The 14,209-nt window shown below is 66.3% G+C and overlaps 3 protein-coding genes across 4 annotated transcripts; all 3 read right to left on the bottom strand.

Annotated features, from left to right (window-relative positions):
• Positions 1–2,450: 2,450 nt before the first annotated feature.
• Positions 2,451–3,412, bottom strand: LOC110476799 (protein S100-A4-like). The gene is made up of 3 exons (XM_021542061.2): positions 3,255–3,412; positions 2,774–2,927; positions 2,451–2,692 (listed from the first exon to the last, which is right to left on the bottom strand). Exons 2-3 carry the CDS (start codon positions 2,909–2,911, stop codon positions 2,528–2,530), a joined length of 303 nt encoding a protein of 100 aa, XP_021397736.1. The 5' UTR covers positions 2,912–2,927; positions 3,255–3,412; the 3' UTR covers positions 2,451–2,527.
• A 2,948-nt stretch (positions 3,413–6,360) lies between these two features.
• Positions 6,361–9,309, bottom strand: LOC110476801 (protein S100-A4-like). Its single transcript, XM_021542062.4, has 3 exons — positions 8,262–9,309; positions 7,562–7,708; positions 6,361–6,657 (listed from the first exon to the last, which is right to left on the bottom strand). The coding sequence occupies exons 1-3, from the start codon at positions 8,316–8,318 to the stop codon at positions 6,493–6,495; spliced, it is 369 nt and encodes a 122-aa protein (XP_021397737.3). The 5' UTR covers positions 8,319–9,309; the 3' UTR covers positions 6,361–6,492.
• A 1,243-nt stretch (positions 9,310–10,552) lies between these two features.
• On the bottom strand, positions 10,553–14,209 carry S100A16 (S100 calcium binding protein A16). Of its 2 annotated transcripts, none has more exons than XM_085560811.1 (3): positions 14,125–14,209; positions 11,236–11,397; positions 10,553–11,153 (listed from the first exon to the last, which is right to left on the bottom strand). In XM_085560811.1, exons 1-3 carry the CDS (start codon positions 14,128–14,130, stop codon positions 10,989–10,991), a joined length of 333 nt encoding a protein of 110 aa, XP_085416937.1. In that variant the 5' UTR covers positions 14,131–14,209; the 3' UTR covers positions 10,553–10,988. The 2 variants fall into 2 exon arrangements, with proteins under 2 accessions (XP_085416937.1, XP_021397803.1); XM_021542128.2 differs by lacking the exon at positions 14,125–14,209 and adding an exon at positions 11,727–11,860.

Genomic DNA, 14,209 nt, shown 5'->3' with positions numbered 1-14,209 from the left:
CGCCAGCCTCGTGATCCCGGAGCACCGGGAACCGGTGCCAGAAAAGCCCAAAATTGCAAAAGAGGGAGACAAAGGGACGGGTTTTGGGACGGGGATGGGCGCATCCTCAACGGGAAGGGGACACGCGTGGGCTGGGCAGAGGGACACGGGTGACACGACAAGGACACGGGTGACATGACAAGGACATGGGTGGCACCACAGGGACACGGGTTCAGGCAGGCCTGGGGATGGCAGAGGGTGTGGCTGGGGCACCTGGGGAGGGGGACAAGGACAGGTGAGTGCCATGGGGACAGGAGGGGGATCCCTGTGAGCGGAGAGGGTGGATCCCTGTGAGCAGGATGAATTTAGGGTGAATCCCTGACAGTGGGGATGAATTCAGGGTGGATCTCTGTGAGGGGAGAGGGTGTGGGGTGGATCTCTGCGAGGAGGGATGAATTTAGGGTGAATCCCTGACAGTGGGGATGAATTCAGGGTGGATCCCTGTGAGGGGAGAGGGTGTGGGGTGGATCTCTGTGAGGAGGGATGAATTTAGGGTGGATCTCTGCGAGGAGGGATGAATTTAGGATGAATCCCTGACAGTGGGCATGAATTCAGGGTGGATCCCTGTGAGGGGAGAGGGTGTGGGGTGGATCTCTGCGAGGAGGGATGAATTTAGGGTGGATCTCTGTGAGGAGGGATGAATTTAGGGTGAATCCCTGACAGTGGGGATGAATTCAGGGTGGATCTCTGTGAGGGGAGAGGGTGTGGGGTGGATCTCTGTGAGGAGGGATGAATTTAGGGTGGATCTCTGCGAGGAGGGATGAATTTAGGATGAATCCCTGACAGTGGGCATGAATTCAGGGTGGATCTCTGTGAGGGGAGAGGGTGTGGGGTGGATCTCTGCAAGGAGGGATGAATTTAGGATGAATCCCTGACAGTGGGCATGAATTCAGGGTGGATCTCTGTGAGGGGAGAGGGTGTGGGGTGGATCTCTACGAGGAGGGATGAATTCAGGGTGGATCTCACGAGGAGGGATGAATTCAGGGTGGATCCCTTTGGGCAGCATCATTCCACCTACAGACAGCCACAGGTGAGGTCCAGGATTTTGGGGTTCCCCCTCACCTGCCGTGGGTGTGGGGGTGGTGCAGCCCCGTGCTCTGGGGGTTCTCTGACTCTGGAGGGATGGAGATATTTTTTTCCCCAAATCTTAAAATCCCAGGATCTCGGACACCTCCAGGGGTGGCCACTGCAACCCTCCCTGGGCAGCGCCTTCCAAGGCCTGGCCGCCCTTTCCAGGAGGAATTTTCCAGATATCCACCCCGAGGCTCCCCTGGCACAGCCTGAGGCCGTTCCCGCTCCTCTTTGTCCCTTTGTGGCGCCCAGGAGCTGAGCATGAAGGTGATGGAGGGGGCACAGCCACATCTGGAAGGGGCGTGTGGCACATCTGGAGCCCGGAGCAGGACGAAGCTTTTCATGGCGAGGGGAAAGGGCGCCGGGGGAGGAACGGAGCGGCGGGGCCGGGCCCGGAGCACCGGGAAGCGGCTGCTCCGCACAGCCGCACCCCGGCAGGAACGCGGCCGGTGGGGAGGCGACAATCGCGACAGCCGCGGGGCGACGGAGCCGGGCGGGCGCAGTTCCAGCTCGGAGCCGTGCCCGCATCCCTGCGGGACGTCCGCGGCTCCGGGGAAGGAGGGGCCGGGCAGGGCTGACTCAGCCCCACGGGGCCCCGGGGGAGGTTCGGGAGGCCTCGGGAACGAGGAGTCCACCCCGGACAGGGACGGGGATACAGGGACAGAGGGACAGGGACAGGGACAGGGACAGGGACAGGGACAGGGACAGGGGGACAGGGACAGGGACAGAGGGACAGGGACAGAGGGACAGGGACAGGGATAGAGTGATAGAGGGACAGGGACAAAGGGACAGGGACAGGGGCAGAGCCAGGGACAGGGACAGAGGGACAGGGACAGAGGGACAGGGACAGGGGCAGGGACAGAGGGACAGGGACAGAGGGACAGGAACAGGGGCAGGGACAGGGATAGAGGGATAGAGGGACAGGGACAGAGGGACAGGGGCAGGGACAGGGACGGGGATAGAGGGACAGAGGGACAGGGATAGGAATAGAGGGATAGAGGGACAGGGACAGGGACAGGGACAGGGACAGGGACAGGGACAGGGACAGAGGAACAGGGACAGGGACAAAGGGACAGGGACAGGGGCAGAGCCAGGGGCAGGGGCAGGGACAGGAGAGGGACAGGGGCAGGGACAGGGATAGAGGGATAGAGGGACAGGGACAGGAACAGGGGCAGGGACAGGGACAGGGACAGGGATAGGGACAGGGGCAGGGACAGAGACAGGGACAGGGACAGGGACAGAGCCAGGGGCAAGGGCAGAGCCAAGGGCAGAGCCAGGCACAGCCTCCATCGCCCCCGGCTTCCCCCAGCCCGGGCAGAGAGACCCTGAGACCAGAACGCTTCATTTACAAAGAGATTTATTGAAATGGCATCGGGAGGACATCGGGAGGGTCCCGGGGCGCTGCCGGGCCCTGCCCTCACTTCCTGCGCGGCATCTTGTCGGGCAGGTCCTGGAAGAAATCGTTGCACATCATGGCCATGCAGGCCAGGAAGGTCACGTACTCCTGGAAGTCCACCTCGCTGTCGCTGTTGCAGTCCAGGCTGCTCATCAGCTTCTGTAAACTCTCCTCGCTGGTCTGCTTCTGCCCGGGGAGCAGGGGGGAAAGGGGGGGTTAAACCCGGGCTTGGCACCCCCTGGCAGCCCGCAGCGGCCCGGCACTCACGCTGAAGCTCGGCAGCTCCTTGGTGAGCAGCTCCTTGAGCTCGGCCTTGTTGAGCTTGTACTTGTCGCCCTCGTTGCCCGAGTACTTGTGGAAGGTGGCGACCACCACGGCCAGCGCCTGCTCCAGGGGACACGCCATGGGGACAGCGGCAAGCCTGGCGACACGAGGAGGGGACAGAGGAGTTCGGCGTCCCCGGGCACGGCCGGTCCCGGGGAACGGCCCGTGCCAGGCCCCGGGATGTGCCACGTCCCGGGAGGCGCCGCTCCCCGCCCGGCTCCGGCCGGGCTGGGCAGCCCCGGAACGGGGGGACGGGGCAGGGAAGGGGTTCCGGAGCTTTTCCCAGCCCTCGCCCGTGAAATCCACATTCCCAGCTCGGCACCTGCAGCAGGAACCTCTGCCAGGGCGCCGCAGGTGGGGCAGCCGCGCCTCGCCAACATCTGGAGAACATCTGGAGAGGGAGCAGAGGGGGGAAAGCACTCACCGAGAGCTCAGGCGGGCACGGGAGAGCGGGCAGGGCGGAAGAGGAGCCAGCCTCGGGCCCTGGCATTTATAGCCCCGCCCGGCCACACCCGGCCGGGAGGCAGCGACCGGCCAGGGCTGGGTAAGGAAACAAGGAGGAGAAAGGAAAAAAGGAGGAGAAAGGGAAAAAAAACCCGGCAGCTCCCCCGGCCCGCCCTGCCGAGGAACCGGTTCGGCTTGGGAGGGGCAAAATGAGCCCCTGGGGCTGCCCGGGGACCACCCGGGCCGGGAGAGCCCCCCGGGATCGGGGATGTCCCGGTGGGCACCGGTGCCACCCTGGCAGCATCCCGGGGCTCGGCTCTGGGGCTGCTGCCGAGCCGGGGGTTGTGCCGAGGGGTTTTTTTCCTCTTTTCCAGTCTCCTGGCAGCGATTTGTGTTTCCTAACGGCGAGGGCGGCGCGTCTCCGGGCCCCGTTGTGTAACGGGGCTGCTCCGGTGGCCCGGGCACCGGGAACCGGCCCAGCCCAGCCCGGCAAAGCCCCCGAGCGTCCTGGGCTGGGCTGGACAAAAACGGGGCCGAAGCTGCGGCTGCTCCGCCGCTCACGGGGGTGGGAAATGCCCCAAACCCCAGCTCGGGGGGCGCCTTTAAATTTTGGCAGAAGCAACCCCCGGGGCTGAGCCTCGCCCCCCCCATCAGCGAGTGGGAATTTGGGAGAGTCACTGGCAGGGGCAGGAGCGCCGCGGTTTCTTTATAAAGGGCCTGAGAAGGGGCAGGGGGGAGGTTGGAGCTCCTGGAGGGACCCGAGGGGGCTTGGGGAGAAGTTGGGGGCTTTGGGGAGGAGCTGGGGGGTTTTGGGAGGAGCTGGGGGCTTTGGGGAGGGGTTGGGGGCTTTGGGAGGATCTGGGGGGTTTTGGGAGGAGCTGGGGGGTTTTGGGAGGAGCTGGGGGGTTTCGGAAGGAGCTGGGGGGTTTGGAGAGGAGCTGGGGGCTTTGGGGAGGGGTTGGGGGCTTTGGGAGGATCTGGGGGGTTTTGGGAGGAGCTGGGGGGTTTTGGGAGGAGCTGGGGGCTTTGGGGAGGGGTTGGGGGCTTTGGGAGGATCTGGGGGGTTTTGGGAGGAGCTGGGGGGTTTTGGGGAGGAGCTGGGGGCTTTGGGGATGACCTGGGGGGTTTTGGGAGGAGCTGGGGGGTTTTGGGAGGAGCTGGAGGGGGTTGGGAGGAGCTGGGGGGTTTGGGAAGGAGCTGGGGGGTTTTGGGGGGAGCTGGAGGGGGTTGGGAGGAGCTGGGGGGTTTGGGAAGGAGCTGGGGGGCTTTGGGGAGGAGCTGGGGGGCTTTGGAAGGAGCTGGGGGCTTTGGGGAGGAGCTGGGGGTTTGGGGATGACCTGGGGGGTTTTGGGAGGAGCTAGGGGGTTTTGAGAGGAGCTGGGGGGTTTGGGGAGGGGTTGGGGGCTTTGGGAGGATCTGGGGAGCTTTGGGAGGAGCTGGGGGGTTTTGGGGATGACCTGGGGGGGTTTGGGGATGACCTGGGGGGGTTTGGGAGGAGCTGGGGGGTTTGGGAAGGAGCTGGGGGTTTTGGGGAGGATCTGGGGGGCTTTGGGAGGAGCTGGGGGGTTTGGGATGACCTGAGGGCTTGGGGACAAGCTCTGTCATTCTCCGTGGAGGTTTTACAGGCGGGATTGTTTGTCTGGGAGGGCGGAGAGCAGCCGAGGGACCGTTCCCAAACCAGCCCCGACCTGCCCGGAGCTGCTGGGGCGGGGGAGCCCCGCGACTCCCAAATTCCAGCCCCGATCAGGGGATTGTGCCCCCGGGGACACGCTCGGGCTGTTATGCCTTGCCCAGTGTGCCCCCAACCCCGGTGGCACCTCGTGCCCACCCCTGAGCCCTCCCCGAGCCAGCCAGAATTTCCAGGGGAGACATCCAAGAGCCGGTTTTGTTCAAATTCCTCCCAAAAATCCCTCCCGGGGCTGAGATGAGCCGTGGAAAATCCCAGGGAGCTGGAGGAAGGCGTGAGTCAGCCTGGGCCTGCTGCTGGCGGCCACAGAGCCCTGGAGGTGGCCAGGATTGGGGAAATCCTGAACAGAACCCCCAAAACTCAGCCAGGACTGGGGAAATCCTAAACAGAGCCCCAAAACTCAGCCAGGACTGGGGAGAACCTGAACAGAGCCCCAAAACTCAGCCAGGATTGGGGAGAACCTGAACAGAGCCCCCAAAAACAGCCAGGATTGGGGAAATCCTGAACAGAACCCCAAAACTCAGCCAGGAGTGGGGAAATCCTAAACAGAACCCCCAAAACTCAGCCAGGACTGGGGAGAACCTGAACAGAGCCCCAAAACTCAGCCAGGATTGGGGAAATCCTGAACAGAGCCCCAAAACTCAGCCAGGATTGGGGAAATCCTGAACAGAGCCCCAAAACTCAGCCAGGACTGGGGAGAACCTGAACAGAGCCCCCAAAACTCAGCCAGGACTGGGGATAACCTGAACAGAGCCCCAAAACTCAGCCAGGACTGGGGAGAACCTGAACAGAGCCCCAAAACTCAGCCAGGACTGGGGAGAACCTGAACAGAGCCCCAAAACTCAGCCAGGACTGGGGAGAACCTGAACAGAGCCCCAAAACTCAGCCAGGACTGGGGAAATCCTAAACAGAACCCCAAAACTCAGCCAGGACTGGGGAAATCCTGAACAGAGCCCCAGAAATTGGGGAAATCCTGAACAGAACCCCCCAAAACTCAGCCAGGATTGGGGAAATCCTGAAGAGAACCCCCAAAACTCAGCCAGGATTGGGGAGAACCTGAACAGAGCCCAGAAACTCAGCCAGGACTGGGGAAATCCTAAACAGAACCCCCAAAACTCAGCCAGGACTGGGGAAATCCTAAACAGAGCCCCAAAACTCAGCCAGGATTGGGGATAACCTGAACAGAGCCCCAAAACTCAGCCAGGATTGGGGAGAACCTGAACAGAACCCCCAAAACTCATCCAGGATTGGGGAGAACCTGAACAGAACCCCAAAACTCAGCCAGGACTTGGGAGAACCTGAACAGAGCCCCCAAAACTCAGCCAGGATTGGGGAAATCCTGAACAGAGCCCCAGAAATTGGGGAAATCCTGAACAGAACCCCCCAAAATCAGCCAGGATTGGGGAAAAGCTTTTATTGAAAGCCACTCAGGGCTGCGATGGACACAGGGAGGGGTCCCCGAGGGGTCACTCGAGGGGTCATTGAGGGTCACTCGGGGGGTCACTCGGGGTCACTCAGGGGTCACTCGGGGTCACTTCCTGCGCTGCTGCTTGCCCGGGTCGTCCTTGAAGAAGTCGTTGAAGGCCATGGTGACGCAGGCCAGGAAGCAAACGTACTCCTTGAAGTCCACCTCGCTGTCCTTGTCGTGGTCCAGGTCGTTCATCAGCCGCTTGAACTCCACCTCGTCCATTTGCTTCTGCCGGGAGAGTTGGGGGAGGGTTTGGGGAGGGGCTGCCCTTCCCCTCCCGGCCTCGGGGAGGGTTGGCGCTGCAGGTGAGGGAGCTGGGCAGCGCCCAAATTACCCAAAGTGCCTCCGGGATGTGGAAAAATTGGGCAAAAAATAAAAAAAAACAAAAAAAAAATTTTCGCCTCCCGGCTGAAACCGCAAGCCGAGAAAGGGAAGTGGGGGTTAAAAATAAATTATGAAAAAAAAATGGAAATCGGAGCGTGATTTCCTTCGCCAAATGAAATGTTTCGGCTGGGTTAAAAAAAAAAATAAAAAGCCAAATTTCCTTTGGGAAAAAGAATTTCTTCTGGGGGCTGAACCCCTCAGGAACCATCAGATTCCACTGGGGAACATCAGAGACACCCCTGGCCCGGGAGAAGGAGCCGGGGCTGGTTTGGGGGACACCGGGGGACACTGAGGAACATTGGGGGGACACCGGGGGGACACTGAGGGGACACCGGGGGGACACTGAGGAACATTGGGGGGACACCGGGGGGACACTGAGGGGACACCGAGGGGACACTGAGGAACATTGGGGGGACACCGGGGGGACACTGAGGGACATTGGGGGGACACCGAGAGGACACCAGGGGGACACTGAGGGCACACCAAGGGGACTTTGGGGGGACATTGAGGGGACACCAGGAGGACACCAGGAGGACATCGAGTGGACACCAGGGAGACACTGGGGGACACCAAGGGGACATTGAGGGGACACCAGGGGGACACTAGGGAGACACAGGGGGACACTGAGGGGACATCAAGGGGACACTGAGGGGATACCAAGGGGACACCAAGGGGACACCAGGGGGACACTGAGGGGACATTGGGGGGACACCAGGGGGACACCGGGGATGTCCCCGCGGCCACTCACGCTGCCGAAGACGGGCAGCTCCTTGTTGAGCAGCTCCTTGAGCTCGGCCTTGCTGAGCTTGAACTTGTCGCCCTCCTTGGCCGAGTACTTGTGGAAGGTGGTGACCATGATGGCCATGGCCTGCTCCAGGGGACACGCCATCGCCGCCTGCGGGCACGGCCGTCAGCCCGGCCCACCGCCCGGGTTTGGGGTGCGGGGTGGGGGCAGCGGGTCTCACCGGCTCACCGGGTGGGTTTGGGGTGGGGGCAGCGGGACTCACCGGCTCACCGGGTGGGTTTGGGGTGGGGGCAGCGGGTCTCACCGGCCCACCGGGCGGGTTTGGGGTGAGGGCAGCGGGACTCACCGGCTCACCGGGTGGGTTTGGGGTGCTCGGGAAGGGCAGCGGGACTCACCGGCTCACCGGGCGGGTTTGGGGTGCGGGGTGGGGGCAGCGGGACTCACCGGCTCACCGCCCGGGTTTGGGGTGGGGGCAGCGGGACTCACCGGCTCACCGCCCGGGTTTGGGGTGGGGGCAGCGGGACTCACCGGCTCACCGGGCGGGTTTGGGGTGAGGGCAGCGGGACTCACCGGCCCACCGGGCGGGTTTGGGGTGAGGGCAGCGGGATTCACCGGCTCACCGGGCGGGTTTGGGGTGAGGGCAGCGGGATTCACCGGCTCACCGCCGGGTTTGGGGTGCTCGGGGAAGGGCAGCGGGACTCACCGGCTCACCGGGCGCAGGTCGGCTCCGCGGGATGCGGCGCCGGTGCCCAGCGGGCATTTATAGCCCGGCACGGGGGCACTGCCCGGGCAGCGACGAGCCCCCGGGCGCTGCCGCGGTTTCGCCCGCACCTCATTTTTGGCTAACGAGCCGTGTGATCCCATTAATGAGGTGTGATCCCATCAATGATGTGTGTGATCCCATTAATCAGCTTGCGATCCTAATAACGAGCTCCATGATCCCAATAATGAGCTGTGATCCCATCAATGAGCTGTGATCCCATTAATGAGGTGTGTGATCCCATTAATCAATCAGCTTGTGATCCCATTAATCAGCTTGTGATCCCAATAACGAGCTCCGTGATCCCAATAATGAGCTTGTGATCCTATTAACAAGCTCTGTGATCCCAATAATGAGCTGTGATCCCATTAACGAGCTGTGATCCCAATAACGATCACTGTGATCCCATTAAGGATCTGTGTGATCCCATTAACAATTGCTGTGATCCCATTAACAATTGCTGTGATCCCAATAACGATCACTGTGATCCCATTAAGGATCTGTGTGATCCCATTAACAATTGCTGTGATCCCATTAATGATCGCTGTGATCCCATTAAGGAGTTGTGATCCCATTAATGATCGCTGTGATCCCATTAATGATCGCTGTGATCCCATTAACAATTGCTGTGATCCCATTAACAATCGCTGTGATCCCATTAACGAGCTGTGATCCCACTAACGAGCTGTGTGACCCCACCAGCCGGCGGTGGGGGTGCCAGGCACCCCTCGGGGCCCTGGCGCGGTCCCCTGGCTCACCAGGCCCCCCCAAAATCGCCACTGCCCCCTGCCAGCTTTGTGGGGCCCAGGTACCCCCAGGACTGGCCAGCTGGTGCTGCCCCACCCCCACGGGGAGCCCCCACCCCAAATTCCCTGCGATCCAACACGGGGGGTCCCCTTTGAGGGGACCTTCCCTGCGCCCCCCATCTCCTCCAGGGCTGGGAAAGGGCCACGAGGAATTCCCGGAATCGTTTCCCCCCCAAAATGGGACCCCGGGGCTCGGCTGTCCCGGCCCTGGGGAGGAGAGACCCCCGGGGGCTGACCCGGGGCTGCGGGGTCCCGGGGAGCCGCCGGGAGCCGCGCCCGGCCCGGCCCCGCTCGGCCCGGCCCCGCTTGGCCCGCACCCCCCGGGCTGAGTCACGCCCGGCCTCGCCCCGCGGGGATTCCTCGCCCGTGACTCAGCCCGGCCCCGCCCGCTCCCACGGGGACAGCCCGGTTCCGCCCGCCACGGGAGCCGGGGCTGCTCTGGGGAGCTGCCTGAGGGGTCCCGCGGGGCTCGGAGCCGGGGGGTTCCACCGGTCCCGGTTCCCGGTTCCACCGGTCCCGGTTCCCGGTTCCACCCCCGTGCCTCGGAGTGGGGGGGCTCAGAGCCGCGGGGTCCCGGTTCCACCGGTCCCGGTTCCACCCCCGTGCCTCGGAGTGGGGGCTCACAGCCGCGGGGTCCCGGTTCCACCGGTCCCGTTTCCCGGTTCCACCCCCGTGCCTCGGAGTGGGGGGCTCAGAGCCGCGGGGTCCCGGTTCCACCGGTCCCGTTTCCCGGTTCCACCCCCGTGCCTCGGAGTGGGGGGCTCACAGCCGCGGGGTCCCGGTTCCACCGGTCCCGGTTCCACCGCTGTGCCTCGGATTGGGGGGGCTCAGAGCCGCGGGGTCCCGGTTCCACCGGTCCCGGTTCCACCCCCGTGCCTCAGAGTGGGGGATTCACAGCTGCGGGGTCCCGGTTCCACCGGTCACGGTTCCCGGTTCCACCCCCGTGCCTCGGAGCGGGGTCTCGGGGGTCCCCCCCGCTCTCGCAGGGCCACGGCCCAGCCCCTTCCCGGTGGAAAATCCCCGGGAGCAGCCGGAGCGCCGGGACCCGGCCCTGCCCAGCCCGGGGGTCCCGGGGGTCGCGGGGGTCCCGGGATCTCTGTCCCCGTCCCGGCTGGGGGGACAGGAATTGGGGTCGGGGCGGCCGTGGGTGTGCGGCCGCGGTTCCCCGCGGGCCGAGGGACCCCCGTGGGGACGCGGAGGGGCCTCCAGCGACAAAGCGGCCGCGGGCCCCACGCCGCGCCCCGGGCTGCGGCGGGGCCGGGCGGGCGCGGCGGCTGCTGACACCCCGCGGCGGCCCCGGGGCCACCGGCACCGGCATCGTCCCAGCCCAGGCGAGGCGTGGCCGCTCGGGGAGGGCGGGGACGGGGCGGACCCCCTCCCGCAGCCCCCCCGGGCCCTCCGCGGCGGCAGAGCCGGAGCGACACCCGCTGCTCCTCCGAACTTTATTGCGGCAATAAATAACCACGGTGGTGGCACCCGGCCGGGCCCGCGCCGCTCCCCGAGCCCCGGGCGCGGCAGAGCCTTCAGCAGCTCGGGGAGGGGGGAAAAGCACCCTCTGCGCGAGGAGAGCACCCCCAGTTTGGGGGGGAGCCCCAGGGGCAGAGGGGGTGCTGCTCGCGGTGGGATTCCTGCCAGCCGAGGGCTGAGCACAGAATTCCCGGAGCGGGGGGAGCCTCCCCCTCTGCTCCCTGCGGGAGAGGAGGGGGCCGCGGCAAGGAGGAGCCCCCCGAGGCTGCGACGGCCTCGCACCCCAAATCCCACCCCAGGGCTTGCCCGTCCCGGCGCGGTGGGGCCCGGAGGCTCGGGGCGGGCACAAAGCGGGGGTCGCGGAGGAGCGGGGGGGTCCGGGAGGGTCCAGCGGCGGCTACTTGGTGTGTTTGACGCTCTGCTCCTGCTGGCGGATGATCTGCGCGATGGGGCTGGCGATGCCGCCTATCAAGGTCCAGTACTCCTCGAAGCTGATGCGCCCGTCCTTGTTCTCGTCCAGGTCGCAGATCAGCTTGTCGGCGGCGCGGCGGTTCCCGGTGTCCTGCGGGGAGAGCGGAGCCGCTCAGGCGGGGCTCGGGGCGGGGAGAGCCCGCGGGACCCCGGCCCCGGGGCCCCGGCCTCACCGTCAGCATGTGGTTGAGCTCGCGGCTCAGCATCTTCCGAAAATCCTTCTTGCTGATGCGCCGCGGGTTCTTGCAGCAGCAGCAGCGGCTCGAGTACTTGTCAAAGTTGTTCACCAGCACCTGCACGGCCCATTCCAGCTCCGTGCACTCGGCCATGGTTCCCTGCGGGGTCGGCGCTCGGGTGAGACCCTCCCCGCGGCCATCGATGGCTCGGGGGTCTCCACGCGAACCGCCCCGGCAAGAAAAACCCATCGCCGCAGGGCCTGGGGGGGTTCTCCCCTCGCCGCATCGCCCCAAAATCCCCGCTGCCAGCCGCGCCGGCCCGGAACTCCCCGGTGCCACCTGCGGCCGCCGCCCCACGCGTGGGCCGGGCGGTGACCGCGGCCCCGTGGGGCTGAGCAGCGCCGGGGCCGCGGCCGCGCGTTCCCAGCGCTCATTAGGGAGGAATGGGGCTGGGAGCCGAGCGGCGGCGGCGCAGGGGCAGGAATTACCTGCCAGCCCTCCTGTTGCTTCACGGCTCCGGGAACGGCCCGGCGGGGCAGGTCCCGGCCAGCCGAGCCCCCCCCAAGCCCGGCCCGGGGCGGCCCCACGGCCCAGGGTCCCCTCCCGGCTGCTCGGTGCCCCGGTGTCCCTCCTGTCCCCGGCCAGGAAGCTCCTTCCCATGGCCGGGCCCAGCAGGATGGGCCCCGCCGAGGAAACTGCGTCACCTTGGCCGGACTCGGCTCCTTCCTGCCCCGACGGTGGCCGGGACTGGGGACAGCTGGGCTCGGTCGGTCCCTTTGGTTCCACTGGGTTTAGCCCAGCCCAGGGGACAACAGCGACCGCCACGAGGGCCCTGGAGGGCCGAGGGGTGGCCCCAGCACTGTCCCCACTCTGGGGACACCAGCAGAGGGTGGCCCCAGCACTGTCCCCACTCTGGGGACACCAGCAGAGGGTGGCCCCAGCCCTGTCCCCACTCTGGGGACACCAGCAGAGGGTGGCCCCAGCCCGGCTGCTGCTCTGGGAGCAGGCAGGACCTGCTCCGTGCCACAGCCTGGCTCCTGTCCCCTCTCCTCACCCCGATCCTCCCCAGTCCGGCCCCAGGGAGGCGACCCCAGGCCCAGCCACGCTCTCGTCCCTGTCCCCGCGTGCCTCAGCGTGGCTCTGTGTCCTCCCAGGCCATCCCTGTCGCCGTGGTGCCACTGCCCGGGGTCACTCCATCACCCAGGGCTGGGGACTGTCCCCAGCTCTCAGGATCGTGGCACCAGGGTGGCGCTCGCAGGGATCCCAGCCCCGGCCCCTCCAGGAGCCGAAGGGACTCGGCAGCACCGGGGCAAAAGCCCCCTCGGCCCCCCTGCGCCCGCCCGGGGTGACATCGGTGTCACCTGTCCCGGCCAGGGCGCCCGGCCCGGCCCTGGGGCAGCGCGGCGCTGCTGCTCCGCCGCTGACTCACGGCCCAGCCCCGGGGCCGGCCGCGGGCACCGGGACCGCCGGTGGCACGCGGGGACACCGTGGGACACGGGGACACCGTGGGACACGGGGACACGGTGGGACACGGGGACACGGTGGGACACGGGGACACGGGGACACCGTGGGACACGGGGACACGGTGGGACACGGGGACACGGGGACACCGTGGGACAGGGGGACACCGTGGGACACCGTGGGACACCGTGGGACAGGGGGACACGGGGACACCGTGGGACAGGGGGACACCGTGGGACACCGTGGGACAGGGGGACACCGTGGGACACAGGGACACCGTGGGACACGGGGACACCGTGGGACACGGTGGGACACGGGGACACCGTGGGACACGGGGACACCGTGGGACACCGTGGGACACGGGGACACGGTGGGACACCGTGGGACACAGGGACACCGTGGGACAGGGGGACACAGGGGGACACGGGGACACCGTGGGACAGGGGGACACCGGGGGACACTGTTGGGACAGGGGGACACGGGGACACCGTGGGACACAGGGACACCGTGACACCGTGGGACGCGGGGACACCGTGGGACACCGTGGGACAGGGGGACACCGTGGGACACGGGGACCCGGTGCCCCGCTGGGAAGGGGCTCTGCCGCAGCTCCGCCTCTCTCTCCCGTCTCCCTCTCCTCCCTCGCCGCTCGGCAGCGCCCGGAGCGGGGCCAGAGAGCCCCGCACGGCCCCAGCCCGGCCTGAGCCCTGCTCGGAACCCCTGCTGGCAAATCCCCCTTTTCCACCGGCAAATCCCCCTTTTCCGCCAGGAAATCCCCATTTTGTACTGCCAGATCCCCCCTTTTCCACTGGCAAAACCTCTTTTTTCCCCTGGCAAATCCCCCTTTTCCACTGCCATATCCACCTTTCCACCAGCAAATCCCCTTTTCCACTGGCAAATCCCCTTTTCCACTGATAAATCCCCTTTTCCACCGGTAAATCTCCCTTTTCCACCGGCAGATCCCATTTTTCCAGGAGCCAGACCCCACTGGCGGCCCCACGCCGAGCTCCCCAGCGGCACGGCCGGTCCGTGGGTGCCGCCGGTCCCGTCCCGGACATCCCGGCCGGTCCCGGTTCCTCTCCCCGGTGACCCCGGCCGGTCCCGGTTCCCCTCCCCGGTGACCCCGGCCGGTCCCGGTTCTTCTCCCCGGTGACCCCGGCCGGTCCCGGTTCCCCTCCCCGGCGACCCCGGCCGGTCCCGGTTCCTCTCCCCGGTGACCCCGGCCGGTCCCGGTTCCCCTCCCCGGTGACCCCGGCCGGTCCCTCCAGCCGGGCCCGCTCCCGGAGCTGCCGAAGGACTCCAGGAATTTCCACCTCCCAACCTGCAGCGACACATCCCAGGGCTCTTCCCAGCCCGCCACTCAGTCCGAGACTGCCGAGGCCGGGCTCCCGGTGCCGGGGGACCGGGAATTCCCGGGAGCCCCACCTGCATCCCGCCGGGCTCCCGCTGGGTCCGTCAGTCGCGCTGTGGCCTCGCGGGCGGTGTGGCCGCTCTCTCCTCACCTCGCACC

This window comes from Lonchura striata, chromosome 25 (genome assembly GCF_050655825.1).
Source record: "Lonchura striata isolate lonStrDom1 chromosome 25, ASM5065582v1, whole genome shotgun sequence".
In the NCBI taxonomy this organism is placed as follows: Eukaryota; Metazoa; Chordata; class Aves; order Passeriformes; family Estrildidae; genus Lonchura; species Lonchura striata.
This window is presented reverse-complemented; position numbering and strand designations above follow the sequence as displayed.